This window comes from Taeniopygia guttata, chromosome 4, assembly GCF_048771995.1.
Source record: "Taeniopygia guttata chromosome 4, bTaeGut7.mat, whole genome shotgun sequence".
In the NCBI taxonomy this organism is placed as follows: domain Eukaryota; kingdom Metazoa; phylum Chordata; class Aves; order Passeriformes; family Estrildidae; genus Taeniopygia; species Taeniopygia guttata.
In genome coordinates this window covers 37,054,478-37,081,245 of record NC_133028.1, presented here as the reverse complement: position 1 = coordinate 37,081,245, position 26,768 = coordinate 37,054,478, and the positions used below count along the sequence as shown (strand labels likewise).

Genomic DNA, 26,768 nt, shown 5'->3' with positions numbered 1-26,768 from the left:
AATAAAATACAGAATTTAAGCCCCAAGATCTAACAGATGTGACACGGTGCCTTATTTAATGAGTGTTAAGTGGAATCTCTCATGAGACTGGAGAACACGGTACTTTGTACTGCATAATCTTCCATTCCCATCCCAACCACACAACCATATTCATAAGTCATTCATGACAAAAATCAATGATCTTAGTTTTTCTGACAGCTTCTGTTCACTGTTCCTAGGAACTGTTTTTTATCTTTTCTCAAGAGGGTATTTAGAATTTAAGCTCCCTCTGTCTACTTGTTTATGTACAGTGCTGTTCATCTGCCAAATGATCATGGTGCCAAGTTCCAGCTTGGCATTTGTAGAACATTTTCCTTTCAGCCCCTTGAGAATGCATTCTTTAGCCTTTCCAAAGCCAGCAAATTGTCAATACTTATGAAGTGGCATGGCCTAGGCAGAAGTGGACAGAAAAGTTATCAGCATCTGTCTCATTTTTTTTGTGGCTATGACATGACACAAACTATGGTTATTTATGATAGCCTTTGAAAGAAAAAATATGAGGGGTGACTTCTCTTTTTATGATTCTGTATTTCAATAAAATTTCTCTAATTGCATGGGTAGAGCAATAAAGTTTTGTAGCACATATTATATCCTATAGCATACTGTTACAAGAAAAAAAAAGTGCATCAGCAGGCCAAGCTTGTGAAATATTGTGTAATTTGCTACAGTAACATTGGTTTTTTTTACAATCCATTATATGGTAACTCAATATAAAGTCAAAAGACCTAATTTACAAAATGGGAATCCTTACTGTAGTCACTTTCCAAACAAGGCACCTGATCAAAAGCATTTGCTATCAATTCTGCTAACTGACAGTTTCTTAAAACCTTTTTTTGTGTTAGCTGGAGGCAAGCTGAGGACAACCACCATCACTGAGAAAATACTGATTTTTCTAGGATATCCTGTCTTTGTTCTGCAAATAGTGAATAGATACAGAGTGGAGTTTATGTCATGGTGAGAAGAAAATGTTGTGATTAAGTCTGGAATCTGTGTTCTCTTGACCTTTCAGGACTCAGTTTTTACAGGTTGGAAGAAAAAATATAGAACACTCTGTTAAAACACAGCAATAGGTCATGTTGTACTTTGTTAATCTGCCCAGCATTCTTCCATTACAGAATGAGAAGATGAATTAAACACACAGGGCTTAACCAGACAGAGACTCTAAATCTATTAATTCATCTTTATGTGTCTAGCTTGTGTACATCCTCCTTTGGAACAAAATAGTCAGTCTTTTAGGTCTCTGAGGACCAGCCTTTTACATGAGTTCTGGCAAGTGAATCTCATGCCTTCTTGTAAATTAGTAATAGTGAGAGACAGGGCAAGAAGAACCACAGCAAACATCTATTAGGATTAGACAACCTTGTAGCTGCTCAATAAGAAATGAAAGCTGGTTGGTCAGAGCTAAAATAGGTAGGACAAGGAGCTGTTGCTGAGCTGCCAAAGTATGACATACTTCTTTAGAGTAGAGAGGACAGGGACAGGGAATTGATTTTGCTGGAGGTGTTTTCCAGTAATAAGCATGAGATGGTCATCTTAATTCCATGCCTATCAGACTGCCCTAGGCTGCCTCCAGATCACTCACTCCCACCCACCTGTTCTTGTCTGCACCAGGTTTGTCCAGATGCACAGCATCACAGTCCTTTTCAACTTGAATGCTGGCAGGCCTCTGGGAGAGTCTTTATCTGGTTCAGTACAAAGGTAACCTCACACCTGCCAGTACAGCTCTTTCTTCATGCATTCACAGGGTCTTCAGCAGTCCTCAGCCTCACTGAAGAGCCCGTGTTTAGTTCCTCTTGAAAAACAACTATAGTGTAGTTCTACAGCAAATAAAGAAGGTGGGGTATTTTGGTCACAACATCAAGCCAGAAGGAAAGAATAGGGCTCTCATGCAAGGGTCTGGCTCTGCCATCACAGTGCCCATCTCTAGTCAGGAAAAGGATTTGAGTTTCAGATGCAGCAGAATCACCTGAGCAGTCTGGGAATTGCATCTTGCAACACTGTCCATAGTTTCCTGGATGCTCCTAATTTATATGATCTATGACATTTGCCTCCTTACAATATCATGGATTACCCTGAGAAGTGTCTGTAGCTACTGTATGACAACCAACAGCTGCCTTTGTGATGAGCTTCTGTGCTGCAGTGACCTCCTCTCTTGGGTGCTATTTTAGCTCCTGCATCAATTTTACAAGTCCCCAATAATTTCCTACAGTTTTTGTTGGTTTTTGTTTTCACTGAAAAACATGTGAATTGTTAAGTCCTTCAGAGGCTTTCATTCTCTGCTTCTCTGCTGAGAAGAGATGGATTTTTTCTGAAGTTTTTATTCAGGAATTCGTTTAGAGTAGGAGCGTAGCTCTCAGTGGTGGTGTATCGTATAACATTTGGCTAATGCTCTGGGGCTATTTCTGGTAACTGCAACAGCAGTTACAGTGCTGGGGTAGATCTACTATATATTCTAATGAAATAACTAGTAGTCTGGTGCAGTCTACAGGAATAACAGAGATTTGGATCCTTTCACTTCATTTGGGGCACATATATTAAAGAATGAGCTCTGTGCTTAAGAGAGATTACACGGGGATTATGAAATGTAGAAACTGTAGTTGCAAAAAGCAGTTTTATTCATAAGCAGATTACTGCCATTTTACTGCATGCTTATGAAAACTACAGTTTCTAGTGAAACCCAAACTTCATTAGTGTACAAATATTAGCCTACACAGAAATACAACATTTCAGTTAAAAAAAGTGGAAAAGCATTTATCAATTATTTTGAAATTCATATAATTTACACAGTGTCCTGAAGCTGTCTGCAGTCTTTTTAGAAATACCAGATTTAGAGAGGCCCTTGCACTTGGCCAGGTTTATTTATTTATTAAATAAATAAGACAAACTAATGAAGGTAGTGGATAATGATGTATGGATGATCAAAATGTGCTGTTCCATCCATGATGGGAAAAGAAATGTGTTAAGGCAGAGGTGTATTATGTATAACTTTTTTCAAATGAACACACAAAACCTAACATGCCCATAGACTTATAAATGAATGATGACATTTATTCCACTTGTGTCTTGGGAATTATGGATTTACCTGTTCTCTTGATGGTATTGGGCAAAAAATCTGCTGCAGTCTATTGATTAGTTTATCCTGCACCAACTTGGGAGTAATTAATTTTATGTCAGCATAATTAAAATTGAATTATACAAATAGGTATAGCGATAGGTGATACAGATAGGTGAGTGATGCTGCCCCAAAACAGGCAACTGAAGAAAACCACTAGCATCCTCTGATTTATTTTAAAATGTGAAGAATTTTAGGGCAAACAAAACAAAATCCAAGCAGTAGAACAAAACACAAAATAAGGTTTTGGACTGGGAAAATGGAACAAAAAGATAAATCTTCAGTGGAATATTGATTTCTTTTTGAATTCACAAAAGGCGATCACACAGGGTAGAGAATAGTTAACCATGAAGACAGCAGAAAAGAAATGCACTTCCACTAAAGCCATAAAGAAGCTGCAGTCACCTAGGTAGAACCATAAAAAGCACTGAAAATATCTTCTCTGATAAAAGGCATTCTAAGAGAAAGACTGGGAAATATGTTTCATAGTTTTGTGATAATTTGATATTGGGAGTGAAAATGTCATTGTTTTTAGGAATCTCTTTTTTCTTCACTTGAGTATGTTTATAGTAAAACAAGTTAGAGTTTAATACACTTTGAAGATAAATCACCTCTGGATGTTTTCAGAGCAAAAAAATTTCCATCTTAATCTTCTTAAATTTCTCTCTATATTTTTTACTGCTTTTTCCTGAGGCTGTTTACTCTGCACATATTAGAAAGAAGGATAACAAAGCATTTTAAATAGGCAAGTCTGTGTGTGACTCCGAAGAAGGGAGATCCGTTTTTTTTTTTTTTTGGAATTCTGTTTTCTGACTGAGGTAGTGTTCACCAGCAGGAAGGAGTTAAACGATACCCAAACAACTCAGGAGCTGTCTGTCAATCAGGGCTAATCTTGAGGCAGCAGCATTAAGAGGCTTCAGGAAGAATGAAGTCTTTCTGGCATTTATTTTGTTTCTCTGTATTTATCAGTTGAGAATTTCTGGGTCTGAACTGTTAATAAATACAAATGGTTAATTGTGTGGTAAAGTCAAAACCTGTAAAAGAAGGCACATATATTTCAGAAGGTCCAGCTTCTGCATCTTCAACATGAACTCTCAAACTCTGTGGCTCCACAACAGGACGGGCAGTAGTCTGTGAATGGAATTTGATACATAGCTAACTATTTGATACTATTTACATAGCTAAATAGTCCTGAAAATAATTTTTTAAATTGCAGATAAGGGAAAGGAGGCTCTTTTTTTTAGATAACTGGTTCTATTGTCATGCTTAAGGTCCTTAGCCACACGGGAAAGGTTCTGGTTAGAGTAGATGTAGCAGGAATCTATTCTCAAAATAGAAACTGGCTACAGAATGGCAAAATGATTTGATAGTGATGCTCAGTTTCTACTCAATCATAAGCAAGGTTTTACATGCGTTCATTATGCTATGCAAGGCTGGATTTTCTTTTGTCATTTTTGCCTTGTCTTGTGGTATGAAATAGCTTCTCATACCATAATTTGAGTGTCCTAAGTCTACCACATTTATAATTTGTTGCAATACATAAGGATTTTGAATAAGAAATAGGTAACATTACTGTCCTTGCTCAATTTACAGACTTACATATCATACCACAGACTCACAAGTCAGCCTTTACTGGAAGAGTAAAATGACTCAGTTTGGGCTTGGGAGCCAGAGAGCTAAATATAGCATTAGAGCTTGGTACAGCTGGGGGAAAAAAATCCATTTGGGAACTTATAAAAGGTCAGTTTGGAACAGAGGTGCCTGGGGTGCAGAAACACTTGCCCTGACAACTAAATTCACTCTGTTCCTATTTGAGAAGTGGCACAGCAGAGCTGCTGAGGACAGAAGAAGGTATAGGAAGGTAAGACAGGGAGAGAAAAAAATAGACATAGAAAAGGTTTGAGCTGGTTATTCCAAAAATTAGTGCAGGATGTAGGCTATTAAGTATCCATTTCTGTGGGAAAGTGATGATGTGGCAGTGTAAACATCTTGTTGAATGTGTACAAACTCAGAATACTCTGTGCAAATTCTTTATTGAAACAATGACCAATGTACAAGCTACATCACATTTCATTTTGCCATTTCAGCATGAACTTTTCTTTTTGTGGTTTACAGCCGTGAGCTATAAAATCATAACAGTTATTTAAATCAAAATACACCAACTGCTTCTCAAAAGAACACATTCATATTTGTCTTACATTTCTTGTAAAATCAAAAAGGACTTCATAATAAATGAAATATAACTTACAAGACTTTAGTGCAAGCATTTCCTTTGCATCTAAGAAGCTTTCAGTTGTCCCACTAAATATGGCATACTTAAGAGGCCAACTCTTAAAATAGCATGCTGCCAAGATATCCCATGAGAACTTTGAAAATCTGACACTGTTAACACTTTCTAGAATTAGTTAATCTGACCAAACTGAAAGTCAAAAAGCCCTGGTTATATGTTACAGTACTTTTGTCAAAAGGTAACTGCAAATCAAGGAACTGACATAGTTATCTACATTAGAATAAAACAGGCACTGATTTAAAAAAAATCAACATCTGCCTGTATATGCCATTTCGCAAGTCTTATGATTATACAGTAATTTTTAAGCACAGGAGTGTACTTCTGTGCCTTACCAAGTACCAACAAACCTGCACAAAATGCTGGTCTATGGATTCTTTGAAATTTTTTATATGACAGACAAAAAAACCCCAGAAGGGTAGATTTCATCACAAACATGCTCAAACCAGATAACAAAGAAAGGATCAGCAGGAAACAAATGCTGCTCAAAAAGAAAATGTTGAGAAAATAGGTACTGAACACTGTGTTTAAGTGGTCTGATTAGTATGGTCTTACATTTACTGAAAAAAGAATAGTAAGTGTGAAATTCAAATCCAACACTGATTTCTTCTGCTGCAGAAATCTAGTCATCTTTCATGAAGTTTGGCAAAATTGTTTGAAAATGGTATAAATATAATTGTGCAAATCTCTTTTCCTTATTAAGCCTGGCTTGGTGTTCCTTTGCTTTTAGAATGCAATTTCCAGATTCTAAGTCTTTTAAGAACCATTAGTGTTTGGTGGTACAATAAATAGTAAATTGTAACAAAAAGTGTGCATAGTCCAATGATGGAAACAGATTAATGTCCCTGAAGTGCTTAAGGTGCATGGAAATATGTAACAATGCAAACATTAATATTTTCTTAGAGCCATTATTAATTTTATGTTTGTTAATTGTGGTTTTGGACCACAAAATAGCCATTTGCTAAGAAATACTGCAAGACACAATTGCATACTTTATAATAGCACAGCCAGAAAGTTTGGAACAGGAAAGACAAGTTTGGGTCTTGCTTCCCATCTGTCTTCCACAAAGGAAGTTCCTGAAAGTGTATAAAGAGCTTTAGGCTTAGAAGTGTCATATAATGGGTGCATAAGACACTGAGCAGCAGACACAAAACCACCAAAAACCCACATAAACCAGAACCATCGGTTCTGTATAAAATCTGTATTTTCTTCAGCTACATTGCTGTTTAGTTTTTATTCTGATAATAACACAAAGCTAAATGTCCAGACTGGATGGAGCAGTCCTACCTGTGAGCTCTCATCTCTGAAGGACTCCAGCTCTAGAAAATTCAGGGTTCCCTCTGACCTTGCAACAGCAGGAATCCAGCACTCCAGGTACTGCATGTATCTAATCCAAGTACCAGTTGCTTGTGTGTGGTTTGCAATGTGCGTTTGTGTGTACTTCAAACATGCCCTTTGTGGGCAACCTCTAGGGAAAAACATCATTTGTATCTTCAAGGAAGTTTACACAGCGATACTGAAGAAATCCATGGGGATTGTTTGCTCTCAAATGTTTCTCAATAAATAAATAATAAAGAGGCTGGAGGACAGCCTGAATGAAGCAGTCAGGGTCAGAACACTATAGACATACATGAAGGGGTCTGATCTCTACTGTAAAAACTTCATAGTTTAAAAAGATTAAAATTAAAATACTGTAATAAATATTTTTATAACTTCTAAAAAAATATAAAGTGTAATTTAAAAGTTCTTTTTATGCTTTCAAGGAGAATATCCTTGCTTATCTGTGCAATCTTAGTTGGGCACCAGGTAAGTAACTTTAGAATGCATGGGCTTTGTTTGTAAATGCTGGACAGGCAGAAACATCAATGTACCTCTTCTCAGGAGGTTAAGGTGAAGTAAAGGATTTTAGTGCAAGTTCTTGCTTTTTTTCCTGCCCTTGTCCTTTTTCATATAAGAAGCAAATAAAGTAACTTGAAAAACTGATGTGAACACAACAGAAATGTCCTTTGGATTGAGACAAGAAGTTAACAGGTTACATCATACTACGGTCAATCACACTGGTCAGAAGTGAGGTTCTTTAAGGTATTCTTTTAAACTAACTTCTGTCTTACATTTGTATTGCTTTGCTGGAATTCAAATATTTCCAGTCACATTCCTAATGGACTTTGCCCTTGCATGTTTCCTTTTGGGCATGTGCAAATGCATTTTGTGTAGAAACCTGCCACTGTGGTGAGCACAAAAAAATATGAGACACCTGAATGCTGCCATTTCTCACAAATTGGTTGTAAAATCTGAAGACCATTATTAAACATATACATTTTTTTTATAACCACAGAAAGATGCATATGGAGCCATTTCTGCATCACCTATGTAAGTCATGGCGTATTCCTGTATTTCACTGCTGGTGAGGCTCTGCAGTTTAACATGAGAAAGTTGACACAAGACCTCAGTTCATTATCAAGGGTTCTTTTATGTACCTGCAACATTGACTATGTCTGGTCTTGATTACCTGTGCAGTTAATATAACTGATTGCCTCCAACAGACACCTTATGGAGATGTGGCTGCTTTGTTAAAATGTCCAGAGAGCATCCATGGTTCACCTCCCCATAGACCTAAGAGACTTCTTTTTCTACAGTATACTTGATTCCAGATTTAAGTGTCTATATTTATACTACAATCCTTCTTAAACACTATAGGGTGATAGTTTTGTTCATTAGTTCCAAACTAAATGTGTCAGGTAATTAAGTAATATGCTATTAACCCTACACAAACTCCTTGTAAGTGCTTTCTTTCCAGACTCACTGCAAAGAAGGTACTTTTTATTGTCTATCTGCAAGAGAAATTATTACTTCCCTTCTACTCCTGGCATTTCCTGGCAGAGATGTTGATCCTTTTTAATGCCACAATTGCTACGATCATTAAAGCTTTACTGGGGTAGAGTCACATGTACTTGAGCAGTGAACATCCTACATGTAGGAGGTTCCCAAAATCTCAATGCAATTATATCATGTTTAACAGTTTGCATGACTGTCTTTGTAATTTTATAGGACACTTGATAATATTTTTTTCAGTTTGGATACAACACTCTCAAAACTGATGCTTATATATGAATTTAGGATTAATTTTCAGAATATCAAAATTAAGAAGCCAAATAAAAGGGAATTTTGCTATTTCAGCCTTGTTATCAACAGATTACTGGCATTTGCAGGACTGTTATGTAACCTGCATATCTTCTGGTAAGGTGGTACAAGTTACTGCTTCCAAATTACTTCAAAACAAGACATCCTGCATATTTGTAGCTGTTTGCCATATAAACTTCTGGAAACATAGAAAATGCTCAAATGTATGTAAAAAATCCCTGCAGAGCTGTTGAACTGCAACTTTCTCATGGCTTTCCCATCTGTAATATACACCTCAAAGCTGTTTCTTCGTGCAAACAAACAATTGTTGGCATCTTCATTCCATGAAGAAGGGAAAACTATTTCCCATGTGGCTAAGCAGTGTGGTCTCAAATGAAATGGAAACATTTTAACTTTCTTTAATAGCCCTCTAAATCACAATGCAGCTGAGCAAACAGGCTTTGTAAATGGGATCTATTAGGATTTTATTTGGCTACTAGAGTGCTGCCTCTTGGGCAATATTTCAAATTCACAAGTTAATATTTGCAAAAATGCAACAGATGGAAATAACAAGAGTGAAGGAAGAAAATGGAAACCAGTTTTATGTTTAGTAAGTTCAAGTGTCCTACAACAAAGACTACCAGTGACTTCCAGGAGCCACTACAGGTGACTCCATCCTAGAAAATGCTGAGGTAAATGTTTCCTGGAAATACTCCTAATCAAAAAGAGCAATTAATATTAATGTAATAGCAATTAGTCTGCCATACATCATGGTAAACTAAATTCAAACTGAGAAGAAAGTGCCAAATAATCCACTTACATGCTTTTGCTATGATAGTCTCCAGGTAAGGCTTAGCGGCAAGTACAATATGTATTTTTAAAAGAGCTCCACCTGATTTTCCTGCTATGCATAGATTCAGGAGTAACTATCATACATGGCTTTCATATATAATGCATGTATTTTTGTCATTTGCCAATGCTGTGTCATCAGAACTGAGTTCAGCAGAAGGCTCAGGAGGGGGCTCTGCAGGAAGTGCTGGTGTTTGAGGAGTGTCTTCTTCCTTGGTGTCCAACTGCATGCTTTCCTGTGACTGACCATCCATGCAGTCCTTTTTGGACAATGGGTGAACTGACACTTTTATTGCAATCTGTTGAGGTGGCTCATGCAGTGACGATGCGTCCGAGTCAGCTGTGGGAGATTCACTGCGTGTCAAAGCGTTTTGGATCATATAAAGCTCATCTGTTTCAGTGGTCTCCTGGCCTTCTGCCGCCTGCCGTACAAAATTCTGTCCTTGCTCCTCTAGACCGACAACCTCCATAATTTCTTCCATTATAGTCCTGCAGTTCATGATGAGAGGTGGCAAAGGTACGCTCCGAGCAAGCTCTTCAATATAGCGAGCAAATTCCATGGTCTTGAACTGGGTTACTTTGGCAAGCTCGAGCGTTTTGGCTGATGTGATAATTGGGATACGCTTTGCAATCTCAAAGGCCTTCTGCAGTTTCTCTGCCCCTTCTGTTCTGAAGAATTCATTGATTGCTTTCTCGGTTTTCTTCAGATGACTGCTCATCATACATAAGCGAGTAATGTTCAGTATCATAACAATGGTAAAAGCAACAAGGCAGACAATCATGTAATAGATTCCCATATCTCCAGAGGTAAAAACAACCCTCAGCGTGACAGTATTGTTAACACTGCCATATGTATTAGATGCGACACACGTGTATTTACCTCTGTCTTCAAATGATACGCGGGTAATATTTAGTAGCCCATTGTCAAGAAACCACCATTTTCCTGTTGGAGAGGAAACAGAGTAACTTAGAAGTGTTTTGTGACATGATCAGCATAGTCTTAAACATCAAATTTTATCAAACTGGCTTCAGGTTTTGGAAGAAGGAAATAATGTTCACAAGAAGATAAAGAATTTACCTTCATAAAGGCCTGAGATCCTAGAATGTTACTAATACTGTCAAATCCCTGACAACAACTCTGGATAGTCAGAGCACATCCTAAAAGGGTCTCATAGAAAATGCTAATATGCATCCCATCTATCTCAGTCTTGTGGTCAGTTAAGCTACAAAGATAGGATTACTCCAGAGAACCTCCCAAACACAGGTCACACTTCCTCAAAGAACAGGATCAATGGGATTGTGAGGCAAAAAAACCTACTTAAACTCTCCTTGTTTTGTTCCCTGACATTGCATTTGCTTACAATTGTGTTATGTTTGGTGTTTCTCATATAATTCTGTTAAACTTTAAAAACCCTAACATTGCAGACATCATATACTACATTGCCTACCCTCTCAGGTGTTGAGAAATTGATTTTGAAGTATAATTTTAAAGTGAGTGAAGTAGGATAGGAGGAGTAAAATAGATCGAAAGGAGAAGACCCATGACAGGGAATGCCTTATTTGTCGGTAAGAACTTCTACACACCACGACAGAACTTCTTTTACATTTAAAAGTAATTTCTATCAATGTAATATAATTGATGACTTTGTCTGCTGCATGGAAATACACATTTCATATACATGAACACTTCATATTCTTTGAACCTGGCACAGTAGAAAAGTTTAAGTATGAAACTGCATTTGAAACAACATGTTAAAAAGCCGTAACTCCTGTCATTGCTAAAGTGATACAAGTTACTGTATTTGCCACTTAATTCATTGGTATTGAATTAAGATTTTCAGTTCCTCAAAGTTTTTCTAGTTAAACACGGCTTACCCAAATTGTTTTACATTATCTCCAGTAGAAGCCTAAATAGAAAGTATTCCCACGAGATCCCTGCCTCAGTTCATGTGTACAGACAGCTCTTAATTACATCTTTTTATCCTCTTAGAAGTTTTAACTTAAATGAAACCATATTTTTTTACCCTAGCATAATTCTTGAAAACAGCTGAATCATTTTGCCTGAAATTAAAAACTGCAGAACTAATAAAAGCTCAGTCTAAATCAGACTTCACATTAAAAGAAATCACCCCAATCAGCTAAATTTAGGCAAATTCAGAGGAAAACTCCTTTACAGAGGAAATATTAGCATCTGTAACAGATGAAACTTCTTCCTCCACCTCCAGCATAACAAAAAATGCAGAGTATTCGCTGCTCAGTATTTCTTTGAATTTGAATGCTGGTCCTTTTTTCAAAGTAGTTTTCAATTAATTGTGAAATAACAAGATGCCTTGTGATGTATCCTGGCTCCAGCTGTTAAAAATGACATAATGGCATTGAATTCAGTGACAGGGTCCATGCCAGTGGATCCTGACAGACATATTGACCCACATAAGAAAACAATTATTAGAAAATGTATAATTGTTGAGTTTTGATACCAGTTCAGTGCCATACTTAGCACCACAAAGAAAAGTCTCAAGCTAGGAAACATTTCTTACAGAGAGACAACCTCTTAAAGGAGGTATTGCACTATTGAAAGTCTAAGTTAAAGTCATGTTGTCTTAATACTACATCTGCACTTTCTACTGATTTGGTCAAAGTTTTTGCTCATCTACCTAAATGTTTGTTTTAGCTACCTCTCTCAGCTGACTACACAAAGACCTAAATTAGATGCCTAACTAAAGGGGAAATTTTCTATTAGTGACCCTTAGCAACACATTCTAGCACACTAATCTCTGTGGTTGCCACAACCACACAAATCATGTTCAAAACTCTGCTTTATAGCTCAAGTAATTCCTTTCTCTAGCTTAACTCAGAAAATGATAACATGCTGTACTGTAAAACATAATCAGTTATGCAGTAAGCTCTTACAGATACACACTGCTCTTTCACATCAAGCTGGGTCAATTGTTACTCCTGTCACAGCAGAGTTCGCTGTCAGGTCAATCATTAGTTAGGCACACTATCTTACAACTAAGAGTTTATTTCATCATGTTGTGAACAAAGCAGTCACTATGGAAGGATTACATGAGAAAAACACCTTTCATACACCCACACTCCCCTCAAACACTCCCTAGAAGTATAACTAGGATTATCACCCAAATTTTCCATTTAAAGAAAATAAGCTCATGTGTAATTATGGTCTCTGGCAAATGCCACTGAAGAGTCTTAACTAAAGCCAGGAAGGCTCAAATTTGGCCTGTCCTTCTCACTGCTCCCCTACATAGCTTTTGCAGTTGGTTGTTCAGGGCATCTCCTTTTTCTCACACTACCATGGCACTGCACATAAAGACAGTAGGCATACCAGGGAGTTAGCTGTGTTGAGTTCACACCAACAAACTATTCATATGTCATAAGAATCCTCCTTTGTGTTGGGAAACAGCTTTTTAATCTTTTTTTGGTGCCAGAGAAGAACAAAGGAGGACAGAATGAGAAACAGAACAAACCTAAAGTCTTCCAATGACAAGAGGCCTGTCTATACCTTCTGTTAATTGCTTCAGCTTCTTGCTATGTGTTGCTATAAATAACACATAAAACATTACTGTTTTCTTCTGGGGTGTGCATAAAAAATTTATAACTGCCACCAAGCTTTCATTTATTTTCACACAGGAAAATACCACAGCCAGGCCATTAAATTCAGGTTATTTGTCAACTTGCTGAAATCAGAAGTGTCTCTGGACAGGCTACATCAGTGCTATTACTAAGATCCTACCTTTATTCTCCTCCTCTTGGAGCAGGCGGCCATTGGAATTGTACCATCTGTAACGCGGGCTGGGGCTCCCTTGGACATTGCAGTCGATCAAGGCACTACTGCCCTCCTTGACTATGATGTGGTCGATGCGGGAGATGACCACAGGCGCAGCCCCCGTGTGTGTGTCAGTGCGGTTGAAAGTGCTGTTACTCACATCCTCAGCAGTGGTCAAAGCTGCTAGTAAGATGACAAGGCGTGTGGTAGGCAGAAAGTACAAAAAGTGGCGGCTGTTCAGTATGTCCATTTTCCTTCAGTGGTGTACACGACTGGCTGGGAACTAATTCTGTTGAGTCCTTGAGGTGAGCAGGTCACAGGAGAGTTCTACTTTGATCTGTGCAATTTAATGCTTAAAATATCCTATAAAATAAATAAATAAGTACAGTGAGACAGCATATATAAACAGTCCATTAGATACGCTCTTTTAAAATAGTGACACATCCATTAATGCATTTCACAATCATCAGCGCAGTGTCTTGTCTAAATGCTAATGTTATCATAGTCCTTATCCTTACTGGAAAAAGATGCATGCATTTTCCTGACAATGGTGTTCAAAATGACAGGTGTAGGAGAAAGCTTTTATCACTTTTATCACCTAGACACTTAGCAGCAATTTAGCTACAGTAGCAGCCACCGTTTTATGTCAAAAGTTCAACAGATTTTTTCCTTTTTTTTTTTTTTTTTTTTTTTAACCATTTGCAAAACCAATAGGAAAAATGAAGGTACAGCATGTTAAAAGCTGTCACTACCAGTTTGGTGCTGCAACTCTATCACATGCATGGTCTTAGATGAACTAGGAAACATAGTGTAAGAAAGAACAATTCGAGGAAGGGTTTTTGGCTCTAATGTTGCAATCTTTGATATACACTTTTTTTTCTTCACAAACATAGCAGCACATACAGCAAAACATCTCAGACCATTCACTTTTCTTAAGCTACTGCTGTCTGAGATAAAATACAGATATAGCATGGAAGATTGTTCTTAAAAGAGGGTATTTCATGCTTGATAAAGTAATTTCAGAGTTGTTATTTTTAGAGAAAATTCAGAAAGAAGAGTACTTGCTAGTAACATAATTATGGCTAATGTTCCTTTGAGATACAAATGAAGTTAGGGCTTTTCTGTTCCTTATGGGGCATTAAACATTTTGCACATTCTCCCTCAGTATTTTCCCTCAACTAATCACCCACAATGAGGCCTTTCTGAAGCAGTGATTTCAGTTTCTGGACAGAGGCAGGGGGGGTGGTTACAAAAGGGCTCTCTATTGGCCTCATTATGCTCCCAGTGAACACAATTGGCATTCAGTACTGACTGAAGGCACAGTGTTGGCCTCAAAATGAGCACCTTGGAAAATTTCACTTAAGAGTCTAAAGACCACAAATCATGTTAAAATCACAGAGTAACCAATTATACTGGTTTTACTCACGTGTTTGTAAGGTAAATAACTGAAACTTAGTGAAATTTATTAGATAGAGGAATCTATCTGGAATCTGAATATAGGAAACTATCTAATGAACTTCCCCAAATGAAAAAATTCCATTTCAAAATCGTTTATATTTTCTTAAATATACATTTGACTCATGGTAACTCATTTGCCTTAGCACACATAGTAACTGCTGACAAGATCAGTTTCCTAGATCAGTTCTATATATAAATGAAACACTAAAACAAAAAGAAACCAATGAAAAATCCCCATCCTTAGTTTCTTTGGTATTCAAAAAGGAAAGAAAGCAACATTACCATCTTTCACTGGTAATACTTGATTTAGGTAATTTTGTTACGCATCCTCTCTTCTCTGTAAAGCAATGAACTTGCTTTCACACAAATACATACAGGTGTTATTGAAAAAGCAAATGAATTCTTCCATTTTACAGGATGAATCAGTACTAGAAATGAAAACCTATGTTCTTTTCAATAAACTGCTGTAGAGGTCTGTCCCAGCTTCAAGCCTGCCCTTGTTTTTTCTCTTTTATAATTACTAAATGTGAAAAGTATTTCTCTTGAAGAGACAGAATAATTTTTAACTTTAAATTGATATGCAAATCTCATTTGTCATATAAAGCTATATAAACAATGACTTCAGAAATCTACTTCCAATTATGCAAAACATGTAGAGTCTGTGCTTTTGAAGGTACACTCTGAGTCAGCAGTTTGGGAAAAAACTTTCAGTTCTGCCTATTCACTTCAGTAACTATTTACATCTCATTTCTACTACTCCATTAGCCTTGAAGACTGATATTCTTCATGATTACACACATTCAGTCTATAAAATGTTTCTGTACAGTGTCACAGATCTGCATTGCGCAATACAGAAAACCCAAAATCACACTTCCTGGCAAAGGAGCAGGAACAGAAACTGGCTGGATTAAGACAATGGGAAGGGCAAAAGACAACAATACAAACTGATTGAGCTGTGTGTTCCAATTGATGTCTGGGGTTTCTTATACTGTATTTGGGTCTATCATTTATTTTTACAGCAGAAAAATCAGTAGCAATCAAAAAAAGGTGTTTATTGCTGAGAGCAATTTGCATTCCAGATGGAAATGAAATAGCATCTCCACAGTAGCTGTACAGAAAACCTGTAAGGAAGGGACCAACAGTGTAGCAGGAAGCTGATCAAGGTAGCTGATGGCCCACTGATTCCGCACAGCACAGGGATGTGGTTTGGAAGGTGTGAGGGCAGTAAGGCGTTGCCTATTCTGTATGTTTACTTGTTTTAAACACAGAGCATACGGAAGCAGAAACAGCACATTTGTGTAGTGTGATAGCAAGTATGACTGGCCCACAATATGGCCAAAGGGTCGACTGTTTGTCTGATTGTTTGACTCCTTCATTCTGGCCCAGAATTGAACCATAAATAGCTGCAGTAAATCTCAGGAAACAGAGATGAATAATTTATGCCTACTGTGTAAGGTTCTTACCTACTCCTTCTTACTCCTGGGAATATACTCTCTCGTTGAATGTAGAATATTAGAATGTATTGCAGATACATTTCTATTTGAAATAACTACAGTTTGGTGGCTAATATGAGGAATAATCAGGCAGTAGGTTTAAAGCAGAATGTTTGGAAATTAAGGTTGCTGCTTTCATATGCCATCCAGAGAAGTGCCTGAATATGTTTGAGGAGACAGGAAGAGACCTCTCTAAAAAATGGTGCTTTAAGATACAAGTTTAGACAAATGCTCCCAGGGCAACTAGGAAGCAGTAGGCAATCTTTCCTTTGGTGTGCATCCTCTCCAATGTTATCAGGAAACAAAAAGAGATGGAAGAAAGCAAAGAAGTTTTCTTAGCCCCAACTGACACAACAAAATTACAGGGTGGCCATGCTGGGACCTGAATGTCCAGGACCCTCTGCATACCTGCTGGGTGTGACCAAAAATGCTAGTCAGATTAGAAAAGCAGGAAGAAGCAGAGAGAGAACTGAAAGGGTAGAAAATGTGCTCATAGCAGACGCTGATGCAAAGCAAGTTTTGCTGAGAGTTCCTGTCCTCCTGCTTTGCCATAGGTGCAAGAGCAGCCTGAGTACATCAGGGACCACAGATCTGGGAGTCACAGCTGCTTTGCTAAATGTAAGTGATGTAACGAGTTATGGTTTAACCACAACTAAATGGAGAGAAGACTGAGACCAAAACAGGACTGCTAGTGATATCTGGCAAAGCAGCATGAGAATCCAGAGTATTGGAGAAGTGAGTAGTGTCACCCAGGATCTTGGCCACAAGAGGCAGCAATTAGCTGTGACCCATGATAAACCTGATGAAAGCAGTCAAAACTGTAACCTTTTAATCTGACCTAAATCAGAGAAAGCTGAATTGACTAGACTAAAACAAAGATTCCTGTAATAACTCCTTGAGACTGAGTAACACAGTACTCTGAAGAATGAGGACATCTGCAATCCTGAGACTTGCTTTGTAGGAACAGATTGAGTCTCGGAGCATTTTTGCCATGAAAAGGTCACTATAAACGAAGAGCTAATTTCTGGTGATGGAAAGAATGTAATCAGCAAAGCATATGAGTTACCACTAAAATACTTTAAAAAAACCAACTCTGTATAATATAATTAATGCGGTTACATATACTTTTATTCTTTTTTTTTACTTTTAAATTTGTGATGCATGAAATGGCAAAAGAACATCCTTGACTTTCTGAGCTATTCAGGCTTGCCTCCAAAGATGGAAAGAAAGGAATCCCCAAACTCTCCTCCAGGACCTAGAACACGTATACAGGAAACTTTCCTGCTGTATTGTATCTGGAGCAACATTTGCCACTCAACAATGCTTGCCATTGGTCCACAGATTAAATAGTTGTGTTTTTCAATTCCCAACTCAAATGGTGTAAATTGAAAATATTAAAGTAACAAATTTACTGCTTGTGAATTAACTTCCAAAGAAAGACTTGAGCCACATGAAAAGACTTGAGCCACGTGACAAGCTTTTCTTTTAAGTTACATGCCAGCCAGCTCTAGCATGCTCTCTATGTATTCCTATCCAGAGAAGTCCCCTGGAACGTGCTTCAGAAAAAGCAGAGCTGCAGCATGATAGTTTTACTCCTAATTAATGTGAAAAAGCAGAGAAGAGCTGCAGTTACAACTTCCGTGTCCAAGATCAGGTACCAGTCTAAACAGAAGACACATCTAGCACTGACAGACATCTAGGAACATTAATCAGAGACATGTTCTGACTGACCATTTATTTTTTCATGTCATAGATGTCTTTGCTTCCCATAGTACTGCCACCAAAAAAAAAGACTATGGGTGCGGGGTCATGGTTGTAAGTGCTGCATTTGTGCAGAACAACATGATGACAGAGCACAAAAGAATAGAAAAAGAAGGCAGTGATGCATACCTTTTCCTGGCTTGCTCACATCTGTAAGACTGGCTTGTTCTTGTTCTTGGAATAATGTGTAATCCTATTAACTGTGAGGTTATTCAATTCATAAGTGAAGCACAAGAAGCCAGCTTACTGCATAATGCATAAATTGTGCTCCTATAGCTTTAACATCCTAACCCTATCTTCCCTGGCTTGTAAGTGACCAAGAAAATTAAATTATTTTAATTCTAGTTCTTCCTTGTTTAAATTAAGTATAAAGGCTGATGCTACAAAACAAAATTAAGGCTGGTTTTTTATTATTCAAAAAAACTTGCTATTTTTCCTAGTTTCCATAGGCAATGTCTTTTAAGAATGGGCAAAAGTAAAAGTTAACAGGGTTAGTGAAACAGGAATGCAAATGAAGGAACTTATGCCACACAGGTGAGAAGCTCACTGCCAGTTCATAGGCTTATGAGTGAGAACCACCTACTGAAAAGGTCTAATTATTAGGATCCAGACATGAAGATGAAAAGAAATGTCACTCATTTACAACTAGCAGAGAATTTCTGACTTATTTTTCTACTCATTTGATAAAATATTAATGCTTGGTTCCAGAAGAGCTGCCCTTCATTCTCCTGGAGTGGGGGATTTCAGTCCTTTGTAGTTTAATGGCTTTCTGTTTCCCTGGTTATATTGAATAGGTGACCTGCTGGTGGCATCTGTAAAATGAAGAGCTTCCTTCTGCACATCTAGATTTGGGCTTCTCAGCTGGGCAGCAGCCCCCAGCTATCAGCTTATTTAGTCTCTTCAGCTGCCTTCAGCTGCCTGGGAACTTTATGAAATCTCTCAACAAGGCTGAGCCCTGGCCATGTCTGCTCAGTCACCTGGTGCCACACTTGCTGCCTTCAGCTACCTGATGGGAGGGTATAGAGAAGACAGACATGGGCTCCTCTGAGAGATGTGCTGTGAAAGGACATGAGACACCGGACACATGCTGCAACAACAGAAATTATGAAAATGAAAAAAACATTTAAGCAAGATGTCAGTCAAGCCCTGCAATAGGTTGCCCAGATGGGCTATGGAATTCACATCCTTTGAGAAGTTCAAAACTTGACTGAGCTGGTATACACTGGCCCTACTTTGAAAAGGCTGTTGAACCTGATGGCCCCCAGAGGTGCCCCCTCCAGCCTACAGAAACTTGAATACTCCAGAAACACAAATACAAGAATTGCCTTGGGGAAGACAATGGGAAAAATATGTCTAATCTTAAAAATTGCTGTATGGGATGCTGGGAAATTGTCTTCATGAGCTCCTTCATAATTTTTTGAGTAGCAGCATTTTAAAATTATAAGTCAGGCTAAAGTGTTGATTACAGCCTAAAAAAAAAGCATTTGGCTTTCTGCATTTCATTTATGTGATAAGAACAGTACACCTCCTCTTTATCATACAGAGAAGACTTATTTCTAGTCGAGGGAACTCTGAGCATCTTCGTTACCCTCTGCTGGACTTGCTTCACCCTGTCCACATCTTGTGCTGAGGATCCCAGGCCTGGATGCAGTACTCCAGGTGGGGTCTGACAAGGATAGAGGAGAATCATCTCCCTCAAGGTGGTTGTTTCGATTTCTTGACACAGGATAAAATAAGGGCTGGGAATCTATGAAGAGTCAAGAGAGACTGTATATAATTTCCAAGTACAAATTCATAGATTATGACAGCCTATGATGAATGTGTGGACTTAACTTCTGTATATGCATTACCCTCTGAGTGTATGACCCTGGGCAGTGAACAGGAAGGGCTGTCAGTATGGCAATCTGGAGACCTTTCCTAGTGCTTCTGTCTTAAAAAATTTATAACAAAGAAGCCTATAAATTAATTGTATGTTTTGCAGGCATTGGTATGTTCTTACAGGCAAACATTTTTCAATCTGTTTTGTAAGGTGACAATTTATAAATAAGAAATTTATATTATTCTACCATCAATGGCAGTACCTGATCAAAACTTATTCATTATCAGGTTTTGTCTTCTAAAATTATTTTGGTCTGAACACAAACAGCACTGTAGGGGGTAACAAAGGAAAGAAGCATCATGAGGATACAATTGTCTTAGTTTCAGGGTTCCATAGTGTAATAAGATACTGAAGCAAGCAAAAAAGTGTAATTGAAAATTAATATTATATCCAGACTTTTCATTTAGGGAAAGAAGCATAGGCCTTTTTATTCAGCAGCTGTACAATGGAAGAGTTTTCATGTTGCCTTTATCTATGTAAATGTTTTCGAATTTTTTTACTGTAAATTTCTTCTCTGTTTCTCTTTATCTACTTCATGTATCTATATTGCAAAACTAGCAAGCATATGGCATCCTACATTCACTTTAAATATTTGAATGGACCCATTGATTTAACCATTTCTTTGAATGGTCTGATGTGTACTCTCCTGATGTCAATGGACACAAGAGATGCTAATCTATTAATCTAAAAAAGAATGAAGACTGTTGGTGGGCAATTATTGGAGAGGTTATTTAAAAGTACCTCAAGAATATCAAACCTCTGGAAAATCCCCTCTTGATGCCACAGCTCCTGTAACTGTAGTATCTCTGCTGTATCAAATCAGCTTTTCACAAAATACACTAAAGCAACAAAAGCACTCATGCAACTTTGATGCTTAACTTATCATTAAAAAGTTGTAATTCAGTTATGCACTCTTATAAGGACTGAGAAATCTGAGTTTTCTTTCTATGTGGTATTTTAATGACTGCAGCAAAAGCAAAGCTCTATATTTAGTGGAGAAGCTTGCTGTTTTTCATCAAGGCATTTTCATCATGAAAATGTCCTACTGAGTTGTACGTTACCCAGATCATAAAGCAAATTCAACACTATCGATAGTGGAGATTTTTCAGGCCCAGCTTATGTTCTATTAGGTGTAAATGCTTTGAGGAATTTTATTCTTAGAAATAAAAACTTTGTTTATACAGGTTATCTAGATTTACTCTGTGTTTGTATTTATATGGAGGCTGTACCATTCAATATAGTTTTATACACAAAGCTCTTATTCCAGCAACACTGTATGGCTTTAAGAGTCCCTTGCTTAACTCCTTGCAAACTTCTAGCATTGCTGCTGGTTTGCTGTTGCAGTAAATGCAGATGCATCAATACTTAAGAGTTCCCTCTGTTGAGAAAGGAGGAACAACGAAGACACACAGAGAATCCCTCCCACACTTCCATGTACATCTGAGCTCTGCCTGGCCTCACCAAGTTCTACATACCTTTCATTTTATTTATGCACCTTGTACCTTTTATTTATTCCAGTACTCTGTAAGCATTATTCTGCCAACAGTTTAAATAACCAAAGTCAGCAATGCAACAGATATCATATGCTCTTGGCAAGGCTTTGAGACTCTGCTTAGAACATAGCAATGCAGAATGTGGCCCAGCTCACTTCCTTCCACTTCCTCCTTTGTGCTCTGCTTGCCAAAGCTAACCATCCCTTAAGTATGTCTAGTGGTTTTCTTTGTCCAAAGGAAGAAGGAAAATTCCAGATATAGGACATTTAAATACAACACAAAATTAAAACTAAGTTTAATTAATTAAAACTAACAAAGATATGAAAGACCTCGCAGGCTAAAAATTTTATCTAAACTCTGAATTTTGATCAACTGAAAGTTTTCAGTACACTGATATAGCTTATATTATGCTATCTTAACAAAAGACATATTATTTGGAACATAAAAGAAAAAAGGAGAAAATAGATTTGAGTATGACTATTCTTCCCTATCCTTATAGAACTGTAAAATGGATATAATTTTTAATGACTAGCTTTCAAGTTATTGGTTGCTGGGATACAGGGCAAAGAGGTTACACATAGATGCCATGATTAGGATAGGATTAACCTTGTCAGAGGGGGAATTTAAAGGAATCTAAGTGCTCATGACTGATTGCAATTGAAAGTGATTATTTCAGGTTAAAGGTGTCTGCGCTTCCTTCCTCCACAAGTAACAAAGGGGACAGAAGATGGATTCAAACACTTTTGCCCTGCACTACACAGCAGTGTAGTGCAAGCCTTGCTTGTACCCAAACATGATCAATTCAGCCCTCTCCAAGCATGACTGTATATTGCCATGTGTATGCAATAATTTAGCTGAAGGCCCTCAAGAGCTTACTAAAGAACTTCCATAAGTTTAGACTTGTGTGCCGGTTATGTCTATGCCACACTGAAAAGTGTAATAGTAAAGGCACATAACTTTCTCAGCATCCAGTACTGTGTGTGTACCACACAGTCACACACATAAGACTGGGAACCACACACACACACACACACACACACACAGAGCTGCACTGCCCTGACCCCTGTATGACTTAAAAATATCAGCAAGTATCTTTTCTTGGAATAAAACTCTCAGTGTGACAGACACACGTCAATTAAATATTAGGTCTGGGCTAGGTAGCTTATTCTTAATGCAATAAGAAATTCCTTCACATACAGTGGCCCTTTTCCAAAATAAAGTTATTTATACACATCTGTATAGAGGTTTCTATCTCTGATAAATGCTCCAAAATTCTGTTGTGGATGATTTTAATCACAGTAACTGGCGAAAAGTGGTAACCTCTCCATTGTCTTGGAAATGATTTTTCTAAGGCGGGTCTGTATATGGGCAGAAAATGCCACTGTCAAATGCCAATTGTAAAAACTAAATAACAAAATTAAGGATACAGAGAGATATTTGCAAAAGCCTACAAGTCTGTATAAATGGATGTCAGCTCAGAATTGCAGGAGTGAAAAATTCCAGGAAATATCTAAGATCTTGGTCTTACGCCAGTCTTCTGGTGACATATTATTACAATTCAGGGCATCTCAAAGTGGGATCACAGGCATTTGTGCCTGCAAAGACTTCTAGTAAAGGTGCAATTTGCTAAGAGAGAAAGAAGAACTTGCTAGCAGAGCTTGGTACAGGTTGTTTTAGCTGCTGTCAAGCTCACTCTCCCTGCTGTAAATTGCATCCACATCTCACTGGTGCCTTACACTGGGCAAGAAGTTTAAACTATAAAAGAAATGCCAGCCCCACATTCCAAACTCTGTAGACAAAAACTGAAATGGAGACTGAGTTTTTTTTCCATTTTAAATCATTCCCCAGAAGCCCCTGTCATTGTGTTACAAATGTGACCCTCTGTTGGCTGGGTTTGGGTTTTGTTCCCCTGGTTAAAGCAATGAATGTGCTTTAGCCAGGTTCTGTGCCAACTCCATCCTCCTCCAAATTCATGCAGGACCTGTTTAACTGCAGGGAGGCAAAGGGGATGGGATGGGGCAGGAAGGCAACTGGAGCTGTACAAAATAGATCACTTCTGAATTCACTCCCACACTCCCACCATGTGTTAAATGTTTTAAGAGTAACTGATTTTATCTATAAACTTTATGAATCTTCAGGACAGGAAATATGCACACAATATATAGATTTTTTTGTTGTTGTTGTGCTGTTTGTCCAGGCCTCTGAAAACTCCAAATTCTTCAGAAAAAATGTGTGTACAATGTGCACTCCAGCTGTGTATGCTGCACCCAGCATCAACTGATGTTGATATGCTGCAATCTGAATGAGACAGATTTCTAATAAAAAAGGATTTCTAGTACAGCAACCACAAGTATACCAATGGTGCTGTTGCTACTATACATGTTAAGCCAGACAAAGGATTCCTGCCATGCAAAACATCATCTCCACTGAAAAAAGATCTGCTGTAGTTTGTCCTACTGCAGTGAAAGAGGAACTCTTTCACAATATGTCTCTACAGAAGGAAAATGCTACATTTCACATCCGTTGTGTTCCTCCTTTTGAAATAATTTTACAGTCCTTCAGACAAACATGTACCAAAGAGGGCGCATTTAGGATTTTGCCACAGTTGGTACTTTTATTTCCTCAAGCGGGGTAATCAGAGTAACCATTTGAGTAGCTCCATTTGAGATGCTTCTATCTAACAAATGAAAGAGAGCTGTTAGGAAGTGTAGTCTCTTAGAAGACTCTCCAGACAAATGCACTAGAAAAGTGCCTGCTCAGTAGCGCTCTGTGTTCTCTTAAGCTCCCTTGTCCGATAATGCTGGAATTGGCCCTGGTAAGAAACAGGATTTGAAAGATTATTTCAAGACCACTCTGAAGTGTTAGATTCTAGTTCCCTCAGTTCACTTATGAAACTGAGTGTTGTCTTATGAGGCTAGCCTGTGAAGTAAATGGGTAATTAAAGAAAAATATCAGGAGGCATCTTTTATTTTAAATGTAAAGCGGCACATCGTCACCTCTCTTTGAAGTCAGATCCAGCGAAGAGGTCTCTGCACTGAGGTGTCACCTTCCATTCCCCTTCCCAGGGCGGGACATGAGCGAGCATCCTGCGTGCAGGAGCTGGAAGGCTCCAGTAAAGCCTTGGGCTCATTAGCTTATTTTTTTTTTTTTTTGCCTAACGAAACCCACTTTTCTTCAAGACTCGGTGCTGATTTGAAATAATCTCCTCAGCTTTCATGCTGAACACAGCATTACTGCGCTCCATTGCGCGGGGAGATCCTGCGCTCCACGCCGGGCTGGCCGCGAGCGACAGCCGCCCCGGGAGAAGCGCCGTGCCCTCCTGGCCGAGCTGCAGCGCTCCCCGGCACGGCCACCGGACCCTGCTCCGGCCCTCCAGGCTGCCTCGGGGCCGCCGGCGGGACAGCGCGTCCGGGGCTCACCGCGGAGCTCCGCAGCCACGGCGGCACCGCGGCCAGCTCGCAGGACACCGGCAGCCGCGGCAGGTGCCGGCGGCGCAGGCGATGGAGGCGGCGGCGGGCAGCGCCTCCCCGGGACCGCCGCCCGCCCGCCGGGGAACCGCGGCCCGCGCCCCGCGCCGCTCACCTGCGCGCCCGCCGCTCCTGCTCGCTCGCCGCCGCAGCCGCTGCGCTGCCGCCGCTGCTGCCGCCGCCCCGCGGCAGCGCCCGCCGCCGCCGCGCCCCTCAGCGCACCCCGCGCAGCACCATGCCGGGGCCGGGCCCGCGGCCGCGGCCGGGGCCGGGGCGGGCGGAGCGCGGCGCTGCCGCAGTGCCGCGCCGTGCCGTGCCGCGTCGTGCCCGTGCCGTGCCGTGCGCTCCCGCCACTGCCGGCTCCGGCAGGCAAAGTAGGTCAGGGCGGCACTGAGCATGCTCGGAGCCGGGCCGGGGGGCGGCCCCGGGGCCCGCGGGGGCGACAGAACCTTGGGCCGCGGGGCTGAGACGGGGCCGGGGCGTGCGGCGGCCGCGGGCGAGGCGGGCAGGCCTGGAGCGAGCGGCGCCGGGCCGCTGTGGGGAAGGAGGGGTGCGGGGTGCGAGCCCCCTCTGCTGCCGGGGTCGGCAGTCCGGAGCAGCCGCCGCTGGTCAGCGCAGCCCTTCTCAGAGACGCTTGCGGGAGCAGGTGCTGCAGGAAAGGGGTAACATCCCAGCACGGCTAGGTAATCTTGAGAATCAAAATGCTGGGCTTCAGAGAAATGGCACACGTGCTTTTCCCCGAGGGCTTTATTCCTAGCGGGATTGCAGCACCCAGCTCCAGTTTAAGCTCAGTCTGAGGAGGTCCCAGCCTGTGGGAAGCTGACGCTGACTATAGATGTCTAAGTGCTCTGTCAGCAGAGGGTAAACCTGTCTTTTATCTTGAGCAAAAGTGCTTGAATTTGGTTGGTGCTATTCGTGCAGGCTGTGCAGCTGCCAAAGCAGGGATTAGGATGTAGGTGGCCAGCTGCAGGCAGGAATCTGGCAGGGACCTGTGCCGATGCTGTCCTGTGCCACTCTCCCTGGCCTTGTGGCATCAGAAGAGGAGGATGTAGAGCGACCTTCAGCTGAGTGGCAAGACCAGTGGGTTAAACCATGGAGTCTGCATTTCCTTCCAGATGTTTGTAGTACTTTTACAGCCAGGCTTGGACCTTGGTCTTATTATCCTCTTCTGATTGCTTCCATGGAGCACTAGTTGAAGTTCCTCTGCTCATGGAGGAGTAATCAGATGAGAGAGCATTTGCTGCAACTGCCAGAAAAACTTGGGTTACGACTGCATTTCATTGCAGGGGGAGGTGTATGTGAAGTACACTGTGGTATACATCAAAGCAGGTGTCTGGTCTGCCCAGGGGAAACTGAAGAGGAATAGCAACAAAGGATTCAGAAAGAGGGAGGCAGACCCATTCCAGGGAGCTGGGCTACTTATGTCAAGGGCCTGGGCTCCTGCTCCCACCACCTTGCATGTTAGAAGTGTGAGGGTTGAACATGGATGCATCCACTTCTTGGGAGTGGTGCAGGCACTGGTGAGATCAGGCTGTTGACAGCCAGAGCTTCTTGTGTTTAGTGTCTCCAGAGTGGAGAAAATTGAAGATAGTGGGGAAGATGTGTTTAGTGTTTTCAAACTTGGCAGCTGAGGGAGTAAGTCAAGGAGTGTGCTTACTAACTCTTCCAGTAAAGCATTTACTTGGTGGGAGGAGCTGTTTAAGTCATAAGTCCTTGTTGGTTACTGACTTGTGATTTGTACCAGCATGACCACATTAATTACGAACTTGTATTTCCTTCTTCCTATCTCGAAGTACTGGTTTTGAACACAATTGGGTAGAATTTATTTATCAGTTGATGATGGAGCAAATCAGATATTTGAGTCCCCAATCTTACAAACTCCTTTAAGTCAGGTAACACTCTGCCACTGCCTGTCAGATCTATATGTGATATGAGGCCGAATTTTTGTATTTGGAAAAGTCACACATCTTTCCTTCTGAAAGGGTCTATCCTTTCAGGCTCCTCAGGTTTCAGTGAACATAAGCCT

At 39.9% G+C, this 26,768-nt stretch overlaps 2 protein-coding genes and 1 long non-coding RNA gene across 3 annotated transcripts in view; 2 read left to right on the top strand and 1 right to left on the bottom strand.

Moving 5' to 3' along the window:
* Positions 1-19,954, top strand: part of LOC140683949 (uncharacterized) — a 60,875-nt gene extending 40,921 nt beyond the window's left edge. The window contains exon 3 of the long non-coding RNA XR_012055639.1: positions 18,698-19,954. This is a non-coding gene — a long non-coding RNA (uncharacterized lncRNA). The remainder of the gene's footprint in view (positions 1-18,697) is intronic.
* Positions 5,166-24,993, bottom strand: MFAP3L (microfibril associated protein 3 like). The gene is made up of 3 exons (XM_002187380.7): positions 24,858-24,993; positions 13,159-13,554; positions 5,166-10,350 (listed from the first exon to the last, which is right to left on the bottom strand). The coding sequence occupies exons 2-3, from the start codon at positions 13,439-13,441 to the stop codon at positions 9,488-9,490; spliced, it is 1,146 nt and encodes a 381-aa protein (XP_002187416.4). The 5' UTR covers positions 13,442-13,554; positions 24,858-24,993; the 3' UTR covers positions 5,166-9,487.
* The window catches only part of LOC121469887 (uncharacterized), a 292,449-nt gene continuing 290,171 nt past the window's right edge, over positions 24,491-26,768 (top strand). The window contains exon 1 of the mRNA XM_072928962.1: positions 24,491-25,116. Within this exon, the coding sequence (XP_072785063.1) occupies positions 24,491-25,116 (626 nt within the window). The remainder of the gene's footprint in view (positions 25,117-26,768) is intronic.

What these genes read in the sequence shown, in the direction of transcription:
- MFAP3L (XM_002187380.7), bottom strand. Translation starts at nt 13,441, where the DNA reads ATGGACATACTGAACAGCCGCCACTTTTTGTACTTTCTGCCTACCACA. An exon ending in CCAAGAGGAGGAGAATAAAG is followed by an intron (nt 10,351 to 13,158) that starts GTAGGATCTTAG and finishes CCTCTCCAACAG; the next exon opens with GAAAATGGTGGTTTCTTGAC.